At 41.2% G+C, this 25,513-nt stretch overlaps 1 protein-coding gene across 1 annotated transcript in view; it reads right to left on the bottom strand.

The window, feature by feature from the left end:
• Positions 1-25,513, bottom strand: part of GABRA5 (gamma-aminobutyric acid type A receptor subunit alpha5) — a 56,063-nt gene that overhangs the window by 12,329 nt on the left and 18,221 nt on the right. The window contains exon 7 of the mRNA XM_063149733.1: positions 15,996-16,078. Within this exon, the coding sequence (XP_063005803.1) occupies positions 15,996-16,078 (83 nt within the window). The remainder of the gene's footprint in view (positions 1-15,995; positions 16,079-25,513) is intronic.

A 25,513-nucleotide genomic window follows, 5' to 3' on the forward strand; every position in this document is an offset into this window, starting at 1 on the left:
TAATGCAGAAAGCCCTCCTTTTTTTAAATGGTGGTATATGGTATATGTTGTTTATGGGCTGATTATTCCCAGGGAATGTGGGATATGTTTAAGTAGCTTTGGGATTGTCAGAAAATTCAGTTTTTATCTATGTTACTTCCTACGCAAAAAAAAAAGTTCCTAACAACAGCACTGGACTAATTTTTTTTTTTTTTTTTCTTTCTGGGATGATCTAGATGTATCTCAGCTCAGCACCCCCGTCTCTGCAATGATCCCAGCAATCAGGATAATTGGGTTTTTCTTTGTTTTCTGATGATGATGATATACATTAATTCATCCTGGCTAGATGCTTCCCAATGCAAACCAAATTCATTGTAACCAAATTCATTGAAATTGCAATCACACAACAATTTAGGCCTGTAAGGTTTAACAGGATTTCAGATGGTTTGGTTCTTTCCTCTGTCTGGCCTAAAGGGCAGGGGAGTCCAAAAATAATTCAACACCTCTGCTGTGAATTGCAGCCTTTACTGGGTGCTAAAGCACATGTAGTGGAACAGAGTTGGGGGCTCCTATGCTGCAGGAGTCCAGCAGCTCCTCTTGTAAAATACCTGCAACTCAGAGAGAGGCCACAAGGTGCCAAAACTCAAGATCCCACAGGTATGTCTAAGCATTACTTCATGAGGCTGTTTTCTTTTGAAACCATGCCAGGGAAGGGGGGTGCCAATCCCAGGCCAGTTGGTGAGAAGAGAGAGCATTCAGGCAGGCAAGAGCACAGCATGAGGCCAGAGCCTGCCTGGGATGAAGACTCTTGTCTGTAGGTCCTTCCTCACAGGATCTGTTGTGAGGCCACAAGACAGAGAGCTGTGTCACTGCTAGGCCAGGAATTAGAGTGTCCATGGGAGAAGAGAGAATAGCTCATCTAGAAAAGACTCTTGTGCAAGGGCAGGATGGTTATAGCCACACCTTGAAGACACAAGAGGATAACAAATGTGTGCCTGTGGAGCCCAACCCAAACCAATGCAACCTGCAGTGATTTTACCTCCTCAGGAGAAGTCTGCCACATTAGGAATAGCATGAATTTACCTCAATCTAGATATATTCTACTGTGATGGATCACATATATTATATGATCCTCATCTATCTTCCATGCAAATATAATAAAACGTGGTTTGTGTTTTAAGAAACTCTAATATAAGGTTTCTGACTTAGTGCCTCCTTTCCTTGTTACACATCAGGTTCTGACAGGACAAAGCCAACCCACGCTCCTTGGTGTGGCAGCTGAACATCTCTTCTCTGGTCATCTAGATAAACCTCCAGAGGGATAACCCTGTGTACTTTTAGCAGGTAGCTGTATTCCTCCTGCAAACCTTATGCCATATCTTCACAGAAACCTCAAACTCCAGTTACCCCACACCTGACAACCAGAAGCTCCAGCTCTCCAGCTGATAACCCCTGCAGTAAAATCAGGCATGGTCATATTGAAAGCTGAAACTGTGGGTACAGTAGAGAATGATGTTATTTTGCTATCAGGGTAGAAGTACTAATGGAGACAGTATTATTCACTGTCACAGCAAATTTTTTAAAAACAGTCTTCCACTTAAGCAAAGCTTCCAATAGGTTGCCTTCTAGCCTTGCTTGCTGGAGCACTGAACAACTTTAGGTCTTGCTGTTTAGAGATATGAGAAAGGTGTACCAACAAAAGGAAATATGGAAATATATCATCTCCTTTACGTTACACACAGAGTGGTGATGTCTCCAAGAGGGTGACAGTAAAATGTAGTTGCAGCTCTGGAATAGCAAGCTGAAAAAATGATGCTGATAGTTTTGCAAAAGCAAACTCAACTTCAAAGCCACTGTAAATCCAAGTGAGACTGCTTGGTGTTTATTCTACTTTAAGCAAGTGCATGTCTTCTGGATTTCTGAATCCAAATAATTAATCTTGTGTTCTTTACAATCATTTTGTTGTCTTGTCAAAGAAAGGATGAATTGTCATTAAAGTATCCTTTCTCTTCTATGCTCACTTATTTGAAAAAGGAAAAAAAAGGTTGCAGTTCAGATGAACAGCTAAAATTACAAAGAAGTATAATGTTATTAAATGTGAGAAAATGACAACAGACATTTATTTCTACTGGACAGTTGATAAATGGCTGCAGGCTTATCACCTACCAGAATGATGAAAGAAATAATATCTTCTCTTATGTATTTATTGACAAGCAAATCTGTTTTTCTACATTCTAGCATCCAACGTACAGCACACAATATAAAAATGGTAAAGGTGTCCCTTGCTCTTCTCCCACACTTTCCCTGCTCCTGTATGGCTGGGAAGGAAAGCCAAACATGGCCTTTCTTATACCAGTGAACAGTGGGCAGGGGAGAGAGAGGAATTACATTGAGAAAAAGTCCAGCAAAGCACAGCAGCAAGTGGGTAAGACCTGGAGGATCCCAGACATTTGCCCTGGCATGGAGGATAGCCCTGTTGGCAAATGAAACAGTGTGAGCAGTGCAGAATCCTCCCTTCCATTCAAAAGGCAGCTCACAAGCAGGGAGTTTTCTCCTGCCCCTGCCCCCACCACAGGGTAGGGATGGCTTCTGACAGAAACTCTGCTCCTTGCTTTTCTCTCTCCTCCATATTTGAAACAAACTCCAGGGGGAAACAAAAAAGTGGTGGTGAGGAAGACTATTTCTTGGCACCTGAAGCCAAATAAACCTAAATGTGGATGGATGAACACAAACTTCAAGTCTATGGGACCCAGATATATTTCTAGGACTGATTTTTTTAAGCTGCAATCCCTGATAAAAAAAAAAATTACCACTGATATCTGCCAATGAATTTTCATTCCTGCATTACACGGCATAAAATAATTGAGAAACAAAGAACCCTTCTCCAAAACACCCTCTAAATCCTTTGACAGACCTCACAGGAACCATAAAGCAGTGCCTGCATAGTTAAGTTAAGGCAGCCTGTGCAGCATGTCTGGATGCCCACGCAGCCTGCTTGAGGTACGTTCCACAATTAAACAGACCATTTATCCACAAGCCATGGCTGGAACTTTCAGAACTGTGCTAGTTGGATGCTGAGTTAACTTAAAGAGATATTGCAGAAAGATGGCTTCTGGTTTGTTTTCTATTTTATTCATTCCAATTGTGCAGTTACATTCTAAGCCTTTATTATCGTGACTTTTAGTACATGCCACAAGGATTGTCAGACTGCCTAATCTTGGGAGTATTGCTAATCCCTGCCAAAGCCTGTTGACTGGGGAAGATGTGCATAAATTTTCAGCTTTTTTAGAAACTCTAATTACAATCTGAATACACATACAAATATCTATCTTATCTAACCATTAATGTATTTGACTCACTTAGAGGCTGTTATGTAACTCACTAGTGATCCAGATTTACAGCCTCTCAGACTCCTGCAGGCTACAGAACAGCACTGCCACTAAGCCATCATGTACCAGCTTGAATTCTAAGAGTCAGGCTGGATTTCTTGGGGTTTGTGCACAAATACTTTGTAGCCCATTACAAAGCATCTGTCAACAGTTGTGCCTATGTGACTCAGGCCAGATTTGAGCTCCGTAATTGGAATTTTCCCATTAAAATGACTATAAGAATGACTTGATGTACAAATGAGATCATTCTATACGAAGGGCAAATGGAAAACAAATCTAGTAAAAACGTACATTTAAAAATAACAATAACAAGACATGGTACTGATATGCATGGTCTAGGTCTTGGGGGAAATGCTATTTATAAAAATACTTTTTAAATGTAAAATAAGAATACAAATACTGAGAGAAATGTATTCACATATTAAATGATTAAGAGCCAAAAATAAAGACTTTGCCATAGCGTGATGAATTCTGATGCTCTTGGAAGAATTTCAGGGTTATGGCAATTACTTTAGGGACCTGAAATAATTAAAATTGAGACTGATAATTTAAACTGGCATGAGTTTATAGCATACAGATAAACAGCATGCATGATTTTGACTACATCACAGACAAGAAGTGTAATGTGTACAAACACACGGGACCAAAAATTAATGTAAAACAGATTCACAGGATGGCAGGGACTGGTGGATACCTCTACTGATCATATGGTCCCACACCCTGCTCAAGCAAAGACACCAAAAGCATTTTTTCCAGCACCATATCCAGTCAGGTTTTTAATATCTCCACAATATTAAAATCTCTGTGGCCAACTGTCAATCCCTGTTGACGACCTGCTCAGCCACTTCCACAGTAAAAGCATGTTTTCTTCTGTTTAGATGAAATGTAGTATTTTTTAATGACCACTGGCCCTTATTCTGCCAGTGGGCGCTACTGAGCAACACCAGTTGCCTCTTTATCTTTCATTCCCCAATCCCTGCAATTTATACAGATGTATTAGGACCCTCTGAGACTTCCCTTCTCCATACTGAACAGTCCAAGATCTCAGTCTCCCCTCACAGCAAAGATGCCCCAGCCCTTCAATGATTGTTGTGGCCCTGCACAGGATTCTCTCCACATAATCTCTATTCTTCTTGCACTGGGAAACTCATATTGGCCAAGCACTAAGAATGGTTCCAGATGTGAGTAAAAATTAAATGCCCAGAAGGAAACATTTTTGGAATTACATAGTGTCATTGCCTGTGACAATAGAGGACATCCAAGGAGGAAATTATACATGAAAACTGATGAAACTCATGAGCATATTAATGAAAAATTATAGGGCACCACTGGCTGTAAAACAGGCAGTAGGAAGTCCAATCATACTGAAATGTTCATTTTTGTCCTTCCTGAAATTGAAACAAAAATAAAATTTGGTAATATAAGTAGTATTCTATATGTTTTCCTGATACAGTTTTATCTGATCTTGTTGTCACATTCTGCAGGGAATAGTATAGGATGTTCTGAAAAATGTGCCAGACAGGTCTCAAGAGACTTCATTACTAAGCAACACTAATATACTCTACTGATCATTGCTAAAAAAATAAAGCTCTAAGTTAGATCAAAATTATTCTCTTTCAGAGTATGATTTACAAGTCACCTCAGGAAAAGGTGGGAATAGACATTTGGCTTGGAAAAGAAATGGAAGAGTGTACCCACAAGGTGGTGAAACATACAGAACTGAAGATGTCTGTCAAATTCATTTTGAGACACATAGCTTTGCAAAAGCCATTTTCTTTGGCTTTTCAAAGAAAGAAATCAGGTGGAAGGTCCTGTGTAATTTTAGAAGTTTCAGTTAATGGGAAAATAGTCTAAATATGACCCGACTTTGAGGTCAAAAATATAAAGCAAAGGAAAAAACCCAAACTGAAAGCAACTGTGATTTTGGAGGTTGGATTCACAATTAGCACAGGCAAATCTGCTGACTTCTTTAATACAATAAATTGACTGTTTTCAAGTTGGTACACTAAATCACAATCATACTGATGATGGGTGTAACACAAATAATAATGAATAGTGTTGTCCTAAGAATTCAGTCAGGCATAGCACCTTCACAGGATGCTGTGGCAGCCTTTAAGAAGAGTCCAGAGCTCAGAGCTGTGCAGAGTAACACAGAATGTCTCCCATGAATGATCACGAGCACGAGTGACAGCAGCTCTTTCTTGCCCTATCATGCTCACCCATACCTTGGGGGAGCAATAAGAGGGATGCATCCATTTCCCAAGCACTGGGATTGCAACTGGGAGTGACTGCTTGCTGTGAAATCTGACACAAAGGCAGTAAAAACCAGACATGGCACACTGAACTGAGCTGTGCGTCTTGGGATTGCAGGTTCTCAAGGCTCTACTCAGAAAAGGAAGAAAAAAATCCCAGCAAATTAAATGTTTTTCCATGGCGCAGCCTGGAGCATGCCAAACAGCAAACAGACCTGTAGGTGTAGACAACTGATCTCTGCCACTTGTGGTGCAGGACACCTGCCACATACTGACTGAAAGAGGTGTGCTGTGGGGATGTTACACATCCAGTGCTCCAAGGCACCAGCAGCACCAGGTCATCCCCCCAGCATTCCTACTTTCATCTGAGAGCTGATGTTAGGGATCGATCGTCGTGCCTTCCTTCTTTTGCCTCTTCCTGTTTCTTCCTCTCAGGAAGAAGTTTTAACACAACTGGTGTTGTGGTCAGGAGTTTTAACACAACTTCTTTCTTTATTTTCAGGTTTAGTGGCAGCTGTCTCAGTCTAGAACTAATCTGAGAATTGATTTTACATCACATTTAGTGGCTACACAAGTGCTTTTCTTATGGAACACGTCAAAATCTGGTGCGCCAGCCTCTGATCCTTTTCTTTTTCCCCTTTATGGCTGGCATAAATATCCACTGTAAGAGAACTAGAGAAACAGAACAGTAGGATGTCCTAGGATGACATTTTAAATGCTAAATGTCCTAGGAACATTTCTGACCTTACGTCGGTCTTTCTGGGCCATGCATGTGGTAATTCCAGCCAATTTGAATGCTGTACTAACACTTAATGAACTTTGAATTTACAATCACAATATTAGGCACTTGTATTAGCTGCTTCATTAGGAAAAGCAGTATGGTTATGAGGATAAATGTTAAGACATTTAATTTACTTTTTGCACGGCAAACAAAAGTATCCTCCAAAGTGTGGCGGATACCATTACTCACTTTGCATAGTACCTTTAAAAAGATTAAGCACCTTTGCCTAATCTTAATTGCAGTGGTCCCCTCCTTTTTCAAGGTGCCACTTAGTATCAGCAAAGCAAACATAACCTGCTCTGCAGGAGTGTCACTGGAGTTTCTTTTGAGAAATGCAGAGTAAATTTTAGAAAATACGCCACTTGATCTTGTTGTGGAGGGTGCCTTCACAAACATGGTATTTTTGGCCACATGAAACATCACAGAATGAAACTGTAACCTCACTGTAATCTACAGATATTCTTCTCACCCTGATATGATGGCATCAGGGACTCAACCATCATAGTGTATCTGCTGAGTTTACCATTCAAAAGACCCTTACTTATAAATCTGTATGGCCTGAAACCAGCTGAGAGTGATTGGAACTACTTGCACAGCTAAATATATACCTCTGTTTCTGAATCCTATCCCTTAATGAAGACATTTACAAACCGCAGAAGTACTGCTACATTAATAACACCGTGTGAATGTGTAATCAATAGGTATGCAGAGAGAGCGGGCTGAAATATTATTATTCAAACACTTTAATATTGCCTTGAAATTGCAATCACAAGAACTTATTCCCTACACTACAGGTGCAGTCATCTAAACTTCCGAAGATGGATTATAGACCTCTGCTCTGGGGCACAGTGCAGCGCTGTATTTCAGAGAAGGGGATAAAATCTCCTGAGGCTGTCAGTTCAAAGTGCAGGCACACATCCTCTCCTTGGGAACTGTCCCCTCCCAGTCACTCTGGAGACCCAGATCCAAAGGGGCTCACGATCTCATTTTCTCTGTGCATAAATAAAACATCTCCTTATTTACAGCCATCAGCTGACCTATTTTAGGAGGAGATTAACCTGAACCTAAAAATATCTACTTCTCTCCCCTAAGACGGTAAGAGCAATCAGCTCAGCTGTATATATTTACTCTCCAAAAATATAAATTTAGGAGAGAGGAATCCCAGCTTTGCTGGCATATTTAGCTCTGGGATGTTTTCAGCAAAATGGCTGGCTCTTAGCACAGGCTGTCTGTGAGGAGACTTTCAGTGGCAATGATAGCAAAGGGGGAAAAAAACAGAAGGTTCTCTTTCCTACTCATTTCTTCATGGGGGACAACATGAAACAACTGTTTCCTTTGAAGAAGCTTGCAGGGCTGGGACTGCGGCAGCACTGGGTGACAGCTTGGACTGGCTTGGCTCTTTGTGCAGGAGAGGAAACTAATGAGGTTCCAGCAATTTAGGTGGAGGACTTCCTGGCCCACCAGAGTCTGAGGTGTCATAAAGGAGCTGCCAGACTAGAAACTGAAATCCAAGTTTGAGCAGTGTCTTACAGTTTTTTCCTTCCCCAAAAACCTTAGGCAAGTAATTTTGTCATTAATGTACTGCAGTAGCACTGGGAGGCTCTAATTGAACCTAGGGACCCATAACGACAGAGGCAATAAAAGCAAGTAATGAACCACTCTATCTTTGCACAGAAGAGACTGTAATTGCTCTTTGCTTCCTTTATGCCCACCTGCAAAATGCAGGCAGCAGAGACCTACCAACCTCACACAGGGATCATGAGAATGATTCCAGAAATGTTTATGAAATGCTTACAAGCCATGGAAACAACCACCTTAGAAAATAAGAGACATTAAAAACCAGGTTTGTAAAGCAGTGGAGCAGTATCTACCCATTTGTCACATTTACAAATAATATCCCATTTGCCCGTGGTATAGACCCATGATCCACGGCTGGCAACCACAAGCCTGGCGCTGCCCTCTGGGGCATGATGAGACAGCAGTGTCTTTGCAGGTTTGCACCCAAAGGCCATTTGAAAGCTTAAGCATATTAAGCACAGCTTCTGCGTGTTGTTTTATATTGCTGACAACTTATATTGATTCCCTGTAATCAGGCAATTGAGCAGCCTTTAAGTTTAGGCTGTAATCTCCAAAGTGGAAAACGCGTGCTGATGTTTGTACCACTGGCGAAGCACCCCGGATCTCCACGCAGCTCCACCACAAACCTGTCTAGACCTCTTCCACGTGGGACAAAAACACCCCTGCTGAGTACCTCCACACCAGCCCCTACCCCCGCCTGAACTTTTGTTTCCTTGAGCTCAAAACCACCACCAGCTGAGCTTTTCTTCCTCAAAAAGCTTGGGAATGTGAAACACCTCAAGAGGAGGAGGCTGCTCCCAGGGCAGGCAGAGCGCAGCCTCTCAGGGCTGGCTGCTCAAGGGGCTCCTTGCAGCTGCTACAAAAGCTGCTGCCAGCACCCCCAGGAAGCAGATCCAAAGAAAGGGGCTTTGTTAAGGATGATCCTGCCTGCATGGACACTGCTCTCAGCTGGTAGGGAGCCAAGCCCTTGGCCAATGCGCATCAGCAGAGTTTGCAGCCTGGGCTCAGCACTGGCTGCGAGACGTGGGGAAGGCAACAGCTTTTGTTCCTTCTGACCTCCCTTTCTCACTTTGTTACGAAGCTAAGAGCGAAAAACTCACTGGCTTCTATGCAGCAGGTGACCAGAAGTAGAAGCTGACTGACCCAGAGCTGGGCACTGTTCCAAAGGAAAGCCATCACACAGCCAGGGGGCTGGGCTGCTGTTCTAATGTATTTTAAGCATTAACTCAGTGCAGACATACAGGAACCCTGTATATATGACAAAGCCTTTGAAATGTTAAATAGAGACAGTTACTGCAAGTGCTTGAAGGACATACTACAGTTTCTTCAGCCTTTTCAAGGAAATCCTGGATGTGTCCCTATAATGGGTGAAAACTGACTGATCTGATCATTTTAGGGAGCCCCTTTCCCTTTTGTCAAACTAAAAAGTATATTTCTATGGCAAACCTACCAGACAGTGGTAAGTTATGGTCCAATACAGTTGCAAGTTATGCAGACTGGGGTCCTCCAACAACAGCTGCTGCAGAAGCCACATGGTCCAGGCCCAGAACACTGTGTTTTAATTTCTAAGTAGATTCCTGTTAAGAAATCTTCTTACATCTCCAGAATACTTGAATATTGCAATATTTTCTTTTACACACCATTCTTGATTAATTTCCTGCCCTTTGGATGTTCTGCGCTACATTGCTCCAGCTTGACTGTGGGACCTAACTGCCCCAAATGCTGAATTAAAGAAGCTATATTGCTATACCTGCATGTATATGACTGTAGGCTATGATGCAAAACCTGTGAGAAGGCATAAATGTCTGCTGTTCTAACCCACTGCACTCAATGCAGAAGAAACAGCACAGCTCATACAAGATGCTTGAAGAAGTGGTTAAGTTTTCTCTATACTGAAAAGCCCTACTGACTATTTCATTGAGATCCTTTGAAAAATGGGACTTCCAGCAGAAATATTGTAATAGTCATTGGAAGAGATACAAAAGCTCACCACCAATATAATGTAACACCTAACTAATCTGCAGCAGTGACTGTTTCTTCTGAACAAAGTATGGTTTTGTATTCCTGAGCTAGCAATGCAGAGAAAAATGGACTTCTAAGTTGCTCTGACTAGGGTATAATACACTTACCTACATGAGATAGCACTGCAGAAAAATAGGAACTTCTAAAACATGACTCATCTCATCCTTAGGCATATATCAAAAGTAATTCTAATGAACCTCAATGCAGAAGTACTTATTTCCTTTCAATGGCCATAGTGGGACTCTACGTAACTAACTGGAGCATATTTTTCTGTCTGAAATTGTCACAGATCCATCCCATCCATTGCCTAGAGCTTTGCTGTCAGTACAAGGCTTTTGATATGGGCCAAGTCTCTGGGCTCATTCTGCACTAAAAGATTTCATTTTTTTAAACAACACAGCCCCATGACAAATCATCTGTCCATGATTCTAAGGAAAATAAAGGCAAATAACAGCAATACCATTAGGTGGTGTCCATCCCCTCCATTCACTCTAAGGCTTCTACAGAAAATTAGTTCAGGCTAGATGTCTGTGCTTTACTGGCTAGCTATACTTAAGTAAAACAACAGTGGTCCAACAAAGTTGTCTAGACTGCCTGTTTGATGCTGCCACAAGCAAGTATTTCATTGTGTCTGGAGTTCTAGCTTCTAAACAGCTAAAAATAAGGGGAAAATTATGCTAACTAAAGAAGTGGTTGGTAGCTGAGAGTAATATAGGGTTGAAAGAGAGAAGAAAAATACATCAAATGTCTTAGAAATATTTAGTTTTAGTATTCACCTAACTTCACCTTATTTTGGTAATTCAGTATCAACATTATTTTAGTAATTGCAATGGAGGTGTCTAAGGAAGCAGCAATAAGCCTCAGGAAAATGTATCAGAAGATATTACGTTAGTGAGCAGAACACCACCAAACCTATCCCTTCCCTATTAGCTGACTTCTGCCCCAAATTGCAAAATCACAACTTAGTCTTGTTGAACTTGGCTGCTCAGCATTTCACAGAGGTCTGCCCTGGCTCTCTCCACATGTTCTTTCACAAGGAAGGCACTAATACATCCTAGCAGAGTCAACAAGCTGTGCTGACTGTCTCTGCTCTCAGGAATAAATTCAAGGAGCCTCTTCTGTCCACCTGTATGGAAGAGTAGCAGAAAAGCTCTGCCTCTACATATGAGACTGCAGTTCCAGCTGTCCCTGAGAGCAACCTATGAAAAGCTTCCTAAGAGCCCTTTCCACTTTTCAAAGTCTCTTAAAATTAACATTTGTGTTTATTTATTATTCATTTAATCATATTCTTATACAAGACTTTTACACACCAGTTTTGAGAGGCCGAATACATTATTTATCATATTTTACTAAACCAGAATTAAAGTCTGTTTAGAACAACACTGTTTTCAAGTTCTCCCTCCATACTTGCAGTTTTCCTGCTGCTCTTGCAGACGCTAATTGGGAAAAGTACAAAATGAAGAAAAAACCCTGTAGGTGCCTTCACCTCAATGCCTTCACTGCATGCTAAGAAAATATCAGGGAAATTTTATTAAAATACCTTTTTTAAAAAAAAATTCTAAGTGGCTACAAGAAATGGATAGTATGTGAATAGTGATTGCCTTAATGTTCAGTGTTGCAATAAAAATTGGGATACTGGTAAAGTTACTGTCTCCTCATTACTCTGACTTCACCATGCTTATTAGAGGAAAATAATTTGAGCCTATGTCCTCCTACAGAACTAGCCTGTGCACTTCCCTTTATCAAAAGTCAAACTGTGACTCAGTTTGAGGTGTTAAAAAGGAAGATGTACATAAACTACGTTAGCTACTATCTCCAGACACTACAAATTGTTCCCTTACCAACAGCTGGTAAGCTTGCTTGTTGATCCACAGCAATCAACCTTGGCCATCTTCATGGCCAATTAAAATTCATCAGGAATCAACACAGGTCCTCTTTTTCCTGTGCTCATGAGCTTGGGGATCTCATTATTTTCAGAATATTCATTAAATTCTCTACTTACTCTAAAAATAGCATGGGGTGGGGGTGGGTTTGCTGCTGAGTGACTATTAGCTGCTTAATGTATTTGTCCAGTCCATGATACAAGATCGGGTAACTCCATGTACTCAGGCACTGTGTCTTCAAGAGACAGTTGTCATAAATAGACTCCACCTTACAGAATTCAATATTGTCAAAGCACCAATTAACAGCAATTAACTAATTCATCTTCAGGGCAACCCTGTGAGCTAGGTAACACCGATATAATTAACACAGGAGTAAAATGAGATTTAGGAGTTAAGTCAGTTGCCTGGGCAGAGGCCTTCATGGTCTAGTGGATTAGACATCTGCCTCTCCAACCAAAGACGTTGAGTCTAATCCTTTTTCTGACATTGATTTGCTGCATGACCTTATGGAAAGTCAATTAACTTCTCTGTTTCAGCTGCACTAGAGATAATGATGCTTACCTACCTGGTGACACATGGGCATTTGGACACTGTACTAAATTATACTCTTAATGTATTCTTAGGGACTGTCAGTGGAAGAGGTGAAACATTAAAGCTAGGAAGCTTTAATGTTCTTGCTATTTTATCTAATTCTTCCTCCCCACACCAGAAATAGCCTCAGGTTTAGATCAAATTTCTTGGGTTAAGGTGCTCCTAGTGAAACTGCTTCTGGCATCAGGAATTTTCATTACATCCTGTTTGACCAGCAAAGTTATTTAGAGTACAGGTCAGCACTAGAATTGCAAAGGAAAGTTATTTTAAACTTGGCCATGGAAGAAACCAGCACCCTTCCCATGCTACCATGAGATAATGAACAGACTGTCACAGCAATCCCCATCAAGTACCCTGGATTCAAAGAGAGCAGAGCCTGCTGAGAAATCTCTGAGCCTGTGCTCATGCATCATCCCCGGTTCCCTCTAAATGAGACTTCTGCAGGATAATTTCTACAGGTGTTCTGACCCCTAGCAGGGATGCAATCCCACAGGAAAGGTACCTGTAAACATGTACTCCTGGAGCAGAGCCACCTGATCTTGCCATCTTGGAGCAGTGGGGAGCTGTACTTAACAGAAGGACAACTAAAGGACAAGTAAAACCTGCTCTGTTCATTTCATTAGGAGCTGTCCCTGAACTTCTGTCCTTTCCACGACATGCCATGGAGTGCTAAAATACCACTTCTGCAATGGGCATTTGGACGGCCCAGCAGGTACCTAGGCTGGTGGCATGCACAAGTAACTTTATATCACATTTTGTGTTTTTGACCAGGCTTTTAATTATTTCTACAAAATATTCTGTTGCTACATATCATGCTTCTTAGGCCCATAAAATCTCTCACAATTCTAATTTAGCAAGAAATCAGTCAAATAGGACGTAAGAATTCAATATTTACCTTTATTTATGTGAGAAAGCTTAATTTTCCTTCTCTTTCATAATGAAGAAAACATCAAGCACTTTTTGCCTTTTGCCTGCTGAATTATAGGAATCATAATGAACATTCATGCAGCCAGAAAATGAATAACCTGCTCCTGCCTCTGCTGCAACACTGATCACTTCTCAGCATCCTTTCTGGTGCTGATCCGCCGTACACCAGCTCTTTCAGTCCACTGCCCTGCTCTCTTCATCCTCAGACTGGTTAGCACCACTTTATTCTCCACCCTCCCAGCTCCACTGATAATGTGTTTAACATTTACTTTGATGCTATTCCTTGAGGCTTTTCAAAAACCTTTTTGGAAAGAAGACCATTAAAAAAGAAAGCCTGTAGGGAAAGACAGTGAGGAAAGCTAAAGCAGAAAGGGTATGTGCTTATCTGTCATATTCCCCTGTGGGCTTTGTCTTGCTGCAAGCCTGCAGGTGACTCAATGCAAACCCACACTGCTGTAAATAGGGAATAAATATTGTCCTCTCCTAAAATATACCTGGACTATTTCAATAAACTTAGACTTACTGGCTGCTACTTGTACAAACATATTAAATCCCAATAAATTACAAGGGAGCTGTAGATCAGTAATACAGATATTCTCCAGGCTGAAAGACTGTCTATATCTTGTCCCTGTGTATTTACTTTTTGCAGAGGCCAGTGGTGTGGCTAGCACAGACCAAATGGTTCCATGTCTACACAACGTGAAAAAACTTACAGGTTACTTATAATACCTTATAAACGTATTCTAGGATTTTATTCTGAGCATGGCAAGGGGCAGAAAGCAAAACTCTCTTCATCCCTCACAAGCCTAAAATATAAATCCTTGGTGCTGGTTTTGACACAGATTAAAATTACCTGAGCGCTAAGAGGTGATTAACATGTAACACAATTGGCACTAGCAGGACATATAATTACATTCAGACAGATTACTGGGCATTCCTTCTAAGCATTTGTAGCTTATCTCGTAATGTTATCTCATGCACTCACATGTTTAACTGGGATGCTTTTTTTTTGGTCTTACTATGTGGAGAGTTAGAACCTGTACCTTACTGCACCTAATCTACTAATACACGGAAATATCCATTTAACTTTAAGGCTGAGCTTCAGATCTCTGCTGCATCAGACTCTTTATTTAAATATGTACATTTTAATATTGCATATTTTGCAAGATTTCATAAAACTATACAACACATCAGTTCTGTAGTCTAGACTAGAAATCAACTAATGTAACTTCATCTATTGATAAACACTGTAATACCAGGAAGGATAACTTCTTTTTCTTTGTCTTATTAATTCTTCCCAGTGGCTTTTGTTTAACCCTGTATATAAACAATTAGTCTCCTGTGAGATGTCTTCCCATTTTCAAGTTCAGAATTAAATGGGTGATTTGCATACAGGTTTTTTAAGTGGAATGTAAAGGTGTCTGGACCTTCAGATTTATATTGGCTTTGCTGTAAATTAATGCTGCTGAAGTCCATAAACACACTTGAACCTGCAGTGAGTTTGTAAAATACTGGTGACTCTTTGGATGAAACAGAATCTGGATTGGAAGAGGGAAAGGAAATCAGTTCATCTTAAGTTTGGTAATGTGGTATAGTTACTGTAAACAGTGTTTTAACTTCTTAGTATGATCACTAGCAGACAATGTATAGTCAGTATTAAATCAGGGCAGATACAGACGATAAAGGCAAAGCTTAATCTTGCTAGGATTAGTGACTCTAAATTGATACGGCTGAAAAGCATTGCAAAATGCTGAAGTTAGGTGGCTTCAGGGGCTAGCAAAATGCCTTGCATGGTAATTATCAAAAGTCTTCAGAGACAATGATTGCACCTGGAAGCGCTGATTTGATTACCAAAACAAAAAAAAAATAGTCTACTGCAGTAGCCTCATTTGTACTTTAATTAAGAGCTTTGTTTTTAAATATAACCATCTGATTCCCTGGGGTTATTTTTAAAGTAAGCTTCTGGCAAGGCAGCAGTGTGGTGGATTAGAGGCTTGGAATTGAGGAAAAATCATCGTTCAGCATACAGTTTAGAATAATGTGTGCATATATACAAATACATGTGTATTAAACATCATGTAACAGGATACAGGACTGGATTTATTAAATCCAAATGGAAAGATATTTCCTCTTTTAATATTCTAGATCTCTTTTAATATATGCAATGCAGATATTGAACTGCAGTCTGGTTCATGTAAATGCCATAACAATTGCACATCAATCTGATCGAGCCAGTGAAAGCTCTGTTTTACTCCAGATGTAAAACCAAGTTATCAATTTAGCTGTCTGCATCTAGAACTCCATCTAACAGTGGCTGTTACACTTGATGTGGATATATAAGACATATCACCCATCAACTCACCGTTTATCATGGAGTATGCAGGCATGAGTGGAAAAGCAGCAGACCCAGATAAAGCATAGTCATGGGAAAGAAGCAGCAGAATAGCAAAAGGGGAGCAGAAGGGGGATGCTAAAGAACCATGTTAAAAGGGGAAGGCTGGGGGGGAGGGTGAAAGATCTGTACAAGACATTTCTGAATATGAGAAGACAGAAAATGGTATTTTTCAAGTTCTTATTCTAGAAGAAAACTTACAGCTTCCAAATTTTAATGGGCAAGCATGTGCATCCATGGGGAAATCTTCAAGCTGCATGGGACATTCAGCAGAGATGGTCAATCTGTGGGGGAGTAAAAAGAAAACACATAATTTTTTTTTCCCCTATGCTTTTCCTTTAGGCCCCTCACTGCACTGCATGAGTGCTGACACAAGCACACTTTTCCTGAAGGCTCCTTGCTCCTGCTGAAATCAGAGATAACCCCCTGTTAAACTGAATGTGAGATAAGCCAGGTGGACCACTCTGTGTGCATGCCCCAGGCATTATCTAGTAACCCTGAGACATGTGGAATGATTTTATTTATGTAAGCTGTCCCAATAAGATCATTCTTTTTATTAGTACGTGAAGAAACTCCTGTGATGGAGTTTCTGCCATGTGCTTTATACTTATCTGCTCTCTGTACATACTAAAACTGGACTAGGAATTTGACTCCTGGGCCAAATAGCAGTGTTACAGACATAAAGAATTATTGACTTTATATGCAGATGTAACTATTTAAATGCATTGAATAGATATTTATAGATAGAAATATATAATATAACTAATATAGCTATATATTAAGTTATATATAATCAAGGACATACATGCATCACTTTATCATAGTGCTCTATGGTTAACTTCTGTGGAAATCACATGGTATTGGAGTCCATTTCAGTTCAACACACTGTGAATTACCGGGGCAAAAACAAGAGGGTCATGTTCCCCAGCATCCTGCTTAGGGAAGCAATTCTATCCTGGACTCCAAAGCCACTATGTGGAAATATTTCATCTAGACCAGACAGAGGGGTAGGGAAGAAAAGACCCTTAGGCAAATATAGATATTTCCCATGGATGTTCTGAATGGTTGACCAATCAAGCTGAAGACTAAGAATAGTCTGAGGTAAATTTCTGGGCAGTGCAATATCAGTTATATTGATATCAAATGCATCAAATATATCAAATATCTAAAGAGAGCCAAAACGTGCTTCTAGCACAAGGAGGATCTGTTTTGTTTATGCCATTTTGATATTTGCATAATACAGATAGTTTGCTCAGGATGTGAAGATGAAAATCTCATTTTACTTTATGAATATCTTTATTGCTTTCTCATTTATGCTGTTATTCCACCTCAGAGGCAACAGCCCAGAGACATCCAAGACTCCACAGACTGCCTGGTGCTGGGCTGACACAGGGCTCTACTGGAGGGCAGCCTGGTTCCTAACCAAATTATTGCTTGGGGAGTGAAAACTTCCAAAGAAATCCACAACACCCTACTACCAGCATGCAAAAGAACACGTTCCTATCACTATAGCAACATGGAGCTATATATGCCGGCTATATAAATAGTCATCACTTCCTATGGTGCCATAAGAGCTGCTGTCAAAAGGGGCTGTAAAGGGTAATAATCTGTGTACAGACGGCACAGTGCTCAGCCAGTCCAGTTCAGTACAACACAGTGATGCCTTGCCAGGGCACTACAGCTACACAATCAACTGGGGGAAACAGCTCCACTCTGCTGGAGCTAACACACAGAAATTCTGGAGCTCTACCAATGGCTGGAAATGGCAAAGTAAGCATAGAAAATGAAACAGTATCACTGGCTAGAGATCGTATTCTGAGGATGAGCAGGGAAACAGCGAGAGAAAAAGGCAAAATGCACACAGTAATAGAAAACGTAAAGATAACATGCCATAGAAAGCCACAGAAAAAGAAATCCAGTTCAGAACAGAGATAATTTACCATTTGGTAAGAACAAACAGGAGGGTACAATATAGAAGAGGCCTGAGATTCTTGAGCTGTTATTGAGCTTTATTTTTCTAAAAGATATTTTAACATCACTCAGATATATAGTTGTCTGCAGTGGAGACTGCCCTTGGGCACCAAAGGCAGCAAAGCCAGAGTTACCAAGAGTGGTGTGTGGATGAATTTAATAAGCTGGTTCTAGTAGTATCCTGCCCAGAACTCACATCCTTTTCACAAAAAACACTCTAATGGGCCCTTGAAAGCAAGGCTGTCAACCCTCCAATGCATCATTTTATTTTCCATGTTAAGCACTACAAATTTAACCTTCTTGATAAATTCAGAAACCTTGCTCCAAGAGCCCAGGAAAAGCCAGGGTGCTTTGCTGCAGTCCATCTCCTGTCTGTCTACCAACAGTTTAGGCATGTCATTTCAGAGCTGCAGCTTGACAACATTTTAATATACACACTTGTCATCTGCAAACATCGAAGGAGGGAATGCTTGTATCCATCTTACAAAGACAACAGGCATAGAATCGGGAAGTGAAGGAATATTCAGTGCAGAATTATGCATAAGACCTTCTGCTTCATCTCGCTGTCCTATGAATTGTATCCTGCTGCCTGCACCTCTGGAAATAGCCCCTGTGTGTAATGAGGAAGGTTGCAGACATTCATCAGCTATAAATGTGGAAGAGAAGTGAAGATGAGTTGCACAGAGACTGTGATCTAGTGGAATTTAATTAAGTCCCTCCAGAAATGATTTTTGCCTGTCCTAAATAAAAGGGTAGCAGATAAGGCTGGAGGGCATCTGGCTGCCACTACCTGACTCAGAAGCCTCAAAGACTCTTGAGGTGCGAGGGCTACTCCTCTGTCCCCTCTTAATTCTCATCCAGCAAAAGGCAGAATATCCTTTAAAAGGGCACTGCCTTCAGCAGTCTTCTGGGTCTAGCCTGGGGAAAAGTAGAACCAAGTTTAGGAGCTGTTAATGTGCTTGGGGACAGCCTTTCCTTCCATTAACATGAATTCTTTGGTTAAAATGTTCATTTTGCTCTCTGTCAATGATATCTGCATGTTTCTTTCCTTTTCCCATGCCCCCATCCTAGGACCACTTGTAGTCTGACAGTCTTGAACAAAATTAACTAGCTCTACCTATTTGTTACATGCTCTTAAGAACTATGTAGGTTATTTTTAAGAGCTCAATAAACACTCTCCTAGAAACCTCTTAGAAGAGTGTGCATTACCCGAAGCTTTTGAAGTGTCTTGTAATGGCCGATGTGACAAAAATTTTGACAGGAAACTTGTAAGAAAACTTAACTGTGGGTTCTGATTCACAGCACAAATGTCACCACCCTGAATTTCTGTAGTTGCTCTGTGCCCAACACGAACTGGTTTTCATAACTGTGTGAGGACCTGAAAAACAAAGTCACTCAACTGACTCCTGGTTCAAAGAGGCTGGATTTTCTACTGCATAAAAGCAGCACAGCAGACATCTACACTCTGGGGGCAGGAAGAACAGGTTGTTGCATACAGATTTGCTCTGAGATGCAGAGTACAAACTATATATTCAGATATAGCCACAGGAGGCTCAAAAATTGATATCTGGGTCTACTCCTTCAAATATCACCTGCAGTGATATTTACACACTTTGGCTTTTAACATTGTGATAAAGCTTAGGGACCCTTTGTATATTCTAGTTTACACAGCTGATTATTACACAGTCCTCGGTCACAGCCAGCATGGCATCATGCTTTTCAAACCTGATTTTCTTTAATGACAACATAACCCATCTAGTTGATCAAGGGAAGTCATCAGGGAAGCTCATGCCATCTTTTTGGATTTCCTTACAGCTTATGCTACTGTCTCTCCCAGTATCCTTCTGGACAAAATATCCAGCACACAGCTGGATAAATAAATTATGTGATGGGTGAGCAACTGGCTCAGGGGTTGGACACAAAGGGCTGCAGTGAACAGATGACATGAGACTGATGACCTGTCACTAATGGGGCTCTGCAGGGCTCTCTCTTAGGCCCTGTGCTCTTCAACATCTTTGTGAATGACTTGGATGCAGGACTGGAAGGGATACTAAGCAAGTTCATAGCTGATACAAAACTGGGAGCAGTTGCTGCCTCCCTTAAAGGCAGGGAGGTCCTGCAGAGAGTCTTACAACAAATCAGAGGAGTTGCCAATCACCAACAGTATGAAGTTCAGCAAAGGAAAGTTCTGGATTCTGCACCTGGGATAGGGCAGCCCTGGATATATGGACTGGATATATGGGAATGAGATGCTGGAAAGTAGCACCATGGAAAGAGACTTAGGGGTCCTGGTCAGTGGCAAGTTGAACATGAGTCACCAGTGTGCCCTGGTAGCCCAAAGGGCCAACCATGTCCTGGGGTGCATCAGGCACAGCATCACAGCTGGGCAAGGAAGGGCACTGTCCTGCTCTGCTCTGCATTTGGGCAGCCTCACCTTGAATATTGTGTGCTGTTTTGGGTACCACACTATAAGAAAGATAGCAAATTATTAGAGAGCATCCAAAGGAGTGCTATGGAGATGGTGAAGGACTTTGAGGGGAAGCTGTATGAGAAGTGGCTGAGGGGAGCCTACAACCTCCATGTGATGGGAAGAAGAGGCAATGATATGTTCTCTGTGAGGACCAGTGACACAGGACCCAAGGGAATGGCCTGAAGTGGTGTCAGGTTGGATATTAGAAAAAGGCTCTTCACACAGAGGGTGGTTGGACACTAGAACAGGCTCCCCAGGGAAGTGGTCACAGCACCGGCCTGACAAAGTTCAAGAAGCATTTGGACACATTGTGTGTTTCTTGGGAATGGTCCCATGCAGGGGGAATTGCACTTGATGCTCCTTGTGGGTCCATTTCAACACAGCATATTCTGTGATTACAACAAAATCACTCTCAGTTTGCATTTACTTAAGAAAGAGAAAGAAGGCCTGGCCCTCTGTTCATGCCCTCCAAACATGAAACAGCCTTTGCCCAATCCTTTTAATATGGTGACTCCAGAATGATCTGTGATTCTCCAGAAGGATGATGATTGCTGTGCCCAGTGTAGCACAGTTATCTGAGCTAGAGACCATCACCAAACCAGGATTTTTCTGTCACAGCAAACAGACTGGCTCAAAAGGTAGTTATTTTCAACAGAAGCACTTAAAAGCTTCCCTCCTCCATCATTGTGTCTTAATAAAACCCCTATGGGATTAGTTCCACTCAAACAGGGTCTATGACAAGATTATAAGCAGCTATTAAAGGTCCTTTGCAATAGGAGAATAAAACTCTGATTTTATTGAAGATAGTGGTAAAATTCTCTCTGACTTGAATGGGACCACTATTCATCCAAAAAATGTAACAATTTACATTACAGCTGCCGATTTATTAATGACAAAATTTTGTTTTCATAATGCTAACCAAGTGTTAATCAACCAACAAAATGCCATTGTGTACCTTAACTATCTGAAAAAAAAAGTTAGGTCTACAAATTCTTTAATCTGTCATCTATAATTGTACATGAAAGCTTTATCAAAGCTTCATAAGGTATAGCCTTTAAAAACATAAAGTGATTACTGACATTCTGTTTCAAGACACATAAACAAAATTCTAAGAAAAGCACAATTCAAGCAGCAAGACTTGTTCACTTCAGAAAAGTCACCTTCAACCATTTCCACTGGGGAATTAAGCATGACAATGCTTTCAAGAGATTGTTCCTTTTTAACAAGAGGGAAAAGAAGGAGGTGTTAAAATCAAGGATGTGGCAAGAAAATAAATTCAGATATTAGGGAGGCAGACATTTGGAGTTAGTGTGCTTCAGGGTGAGGTGAGAAACCCTCAGTAGCAGTCCCCAAGACAGAAGGCACCCTGTCCTGTTTTAGGTCACTACAGGGACCCCCCCCAGCTGTTCCCTGATCTCCTCAATGCAAGGAGCATCTGTTCCTACTTGTGGGTCAAGAGAGGGGGGGCTAAGCATCCTTCTCCTAATCTGTGAGTGCAGGAAACATTTTCCAGCATATTATCTGCAGCTGCCAGGCAGGAGTTGAGGGCAGTCACCTGCCCGGGGAGCCAGGGAGCCACAGACAGCTGCAAAACTTGTTTCGGCTTATCAAAAGTTATTTGCTACTAACTTTAATATAAAAAAAAAAATATAAAACAGAGAGCTCTAGAATGAGAGGGGAGCAGAAAGGCAGTCACCAGTGGCTTTTGGGAGAACTTAATTCAAGATAAATATTGAATAATAGGAGTTACAGATGAGGGGACACAGAAATACTTTTGTTGGCACTGAGGTACTATGGCCAGAGAGATATGGAGTTTTTCTGCCTATTTGCACCCATCCCCAAACCAGCTCCATCTTCTTAGTTATTTATTTCAGTGCACTACCCTCACCCCTGTTTAAAGGGAACATTTAAATACTGTGCTTTGACCCAACCTGTGTCGGCAACCAGTACCTGCTACGGGGCTTAGGTGAGCCCAAGTGCCCTTCCCAGCATGAGACCAGCCATTTTCCTTAATAAAAGGGAAAATATTTGCTTGAAACTCACCTTAAACCAACTACAATCTATCTCTCCAACATGCCAAAAAAGGGTTAAGTAGATGCAGCCTTTAGCCAGGCTATATCTCACTCCAGTGGGCTTGCTGACCCCAGCTGGGTCAACTCCAGGAGAAGCTTCCTGGGGTACCTGCTCCAGCATGACCTCAGCAGAACAATTCAAGCCCTTCTGGTATCTCCAGTATGCCCTCTGACACACAGGGGGCCAGAAGAATAATAGATTTTGGGTTTTTTCAAACTCTATTGTTTCAAACTTTAGGTTTGTGAAATTATTCATTTGACCTTGACTGATGACACAACCATTCACCTGTTCTCCTACTGTGATGTCTTGGGAACACTTCAATAATCAACTTCTATTTCTTTCAAAAGTTTTTACAGTAAGACTTGTTTTAGACCCCAGCACAGTAAGTGTATAGTCCAGGGAACTGATCTCTCCTGTGTTCCTGAAGTAAATGTAACGTGCCAGTATAAGCCTATATGTTGCATACATACATACATACATACATACATACATACATACATATATATATATATATATACATATGAAGCCCTTGCCATACAGTCCTAACAAACCCTGTTGATGGTAGCGTGTTACAGAACAGAACAGAAGTTACAGAAGTTTTAGAATGTGGACAGATGTTGACCCATGGAAGCACAGTGGCTGTAAGAGTCACCCTGAAACCTGCCCCTGGTTGGGTGACTGTCTGCAGCCTGGATCATGGGGAAAGAAGTGATTATTCTAAGTAACTCAAACACTGCTTTGCTCATGAATTTCCATCACTGTTGGAAAAAAGGCCAAAATGCAGATTCAGAGCCTCGATCTGCATGTCCATGTGGGATGTGGAGGCAGTTCAACACTGTTTCCTACTTATAAGCACTGATTTCTTTGCAATACACCAAATAAAGTGAACAGAGAACAGAAAATAAAGCTAAGACTAGAGTGAGGTGCTCTGCAGAAATTTCTGTCTCAGCCCATTTTACCTTCATAACCATTCTGCCAAGAATACTACCATGTCCCAACTTTCCTATGATGCTGAGATGTGCTATCATTATGTGACAACTAAATGTCCTTTAAAATGCTACAGGGAAGGGACTATGGAAGATAAGAGCTCCAGTCATTGATGCTTTTGGGAGCTGTGAATACATAATTCAGGTGTATGGTGACAGCAAAACTCTCACTTTAAGCAAACAAAATCCTTAGCACAGCTTCTGCTGAAGTGTAAAACAGGACTTTATTTGCCTAGATGAACTGTGCTGAAAACAAAATTATTGTGATGTGATCTGAGGTGGCAGAATTGATCTCAAAAGCTGTGCCACTATAAGAATGACTTCCCTGCCTGTGGATAACTTGACATACCCAGAGCATACTCTTAGACAGGAGCAGGGGATATGTTCAGCCTCTAGACACAGGAAAAACAGAAAAATGCAATGAAATAACCAATAGTATACACAAATGACATTATATGGATTTGGGAGGTTACAGAAAGACTCACAAAGCAGACATTTATAGTAAAGGTAATACTTTTAATTCTCCAGTACCTCTTTTAAGGACATAAAACCAATGGATGAAGCAGTGAGTTTATGCTTATCCAACTTTGCCATGCAAGTTATCTAATGAAGTCCATGAGCAAGGTAGAACTTGCTGGGAAAAACTCTGGTTTTTTATCACACTAACTAGTGCAGTAAAACCCCAACCTTTTTGACAGACAATTCCTTCTTCAGGTTCTCTTCCTAAAAACTTTACTTTCCTAAAGAAACTTTAGATCAAAATGGCTATGCAGCTCTGAATGTTCTGCACAGTATCACAACCATCTATTGGAGAGTTTAAGTTAAAAACCTTTCCAAGCTTTCTCTTCTTTATGGTCCCTTATCCATAATGAATTCTCTTTTGGCACCCCATGAAGAAGGCTTCCAAACTTTTCCACTGCAGCAGCTTCTTTTTTTAGTGAATTCTTGAATTAAAACCCAAAAATCTAACTAGCTCTAGCAATGCTGAGAAGCTGATGCAGTTGTTGATGCAGGTGAAATGGGAAACAATATCTCAGCCAGCCCACACCTCATTTTGCCAGGCCACACATTCCCCAAGTCTGCCCATCCTACACGTTTTGACTATAATCTCCTTATCTGCATGGCTTTTTGATAGCATGTTCAAGAAGGAGCAAACTGCCTAAGTACAGTTGTTCTTGAAGTGCTGAGTAACACTGAACTATGAGCTTCTTTTTGGCTCTCAAGAGAGGCCAGTCCCTGTTACTGGCAGAACCAATACCTGGTGCCAGTCAACTGCACAGCTAATCTTTGCTTTCAGTGGAAGACAACCCAAGTACAGGAGAAAGAGGGGAGCATAGAAATCACACTAAATGATGAAGGCTAAGGACTGTGATGGACACAGTCCAGTCATCCTTCAATTCTGGTATCTCCTGCTAGGCAGTTTGATCAGTGCAGGTTTTCAGACTGTCCAAAAGGGCTTTCATTTTTCCATTTCTGCCTGTCAGTATGGCATGAGTTCCTCCATGGATGAAGGCTACCTCACTGCACAGACATCTTTTTGCTTCCTCCCAGTTCACAGACCCTTTTTATTCCTAAGGACAGGCATAAACTATATGAAGTATTTTCTACTGAGAAAAATTATCTGTATTTAGAAAGTAAGAGTGGGGGGAGGGATGAGGAGGAGGAGCAGACATCAGATGAGCAGTACCAGCCCATTTGGGCTCTCTCACATTTAGACTGGGATGCACACACATGGCAGGGTAGGTAGGAAAGATTATGACCTAGCAATACAGAACCCAGAATAACCTTTGGTTCTTTTCCACAGTTCAGACCTAGAGCTCAAAACCATCACAGCTTCCTTTCAGCCACTTGCATTTAATTCCAGCTTCCTCTTATCCACCTCAGGTTTACCTCCAAGATCACACCTCATCATAATCTCCTGCTTTCTGAGTAACATTAATGCTCCCCACACCTCTGCAAGAGAGGGAAGCAGTGATTTGGATTAGAGGGAAACCTGCACATCCCTATATGTATGTACCTTACTGGTACATGAAGAAAGTTGTTTAGCCATCCAAACAGGATGTTATTATCTGGGGTTTTTTTGCCTTGCTTCTGAAATGCTCCATGCTCCTGATCAACACAGCCATGAAGGGCCAGGTAAATGGTCAGACTGTGGGTTTTCACTGCTCCAGGAAAAGAGCCCTATGATTCCTCAGCTGTTTAACATCATAAATAGCCAT

The sequence above is a fragment of the Melospiza melodia genome, chromosome 2, assembly GCF_035770615.1.
Source record: "Melospiza melodia melodia isolate bMelMel2 chromosome 2, bMelMel2.pri, whole genome shotgun sequence".
Taxonomy (NCBI): domain Eukaryota; kingdom Metazoa; phylum Chordata; class Aves; order Passeriformes; family Passerellidae; genus Melospiza; species Melospiza melodia.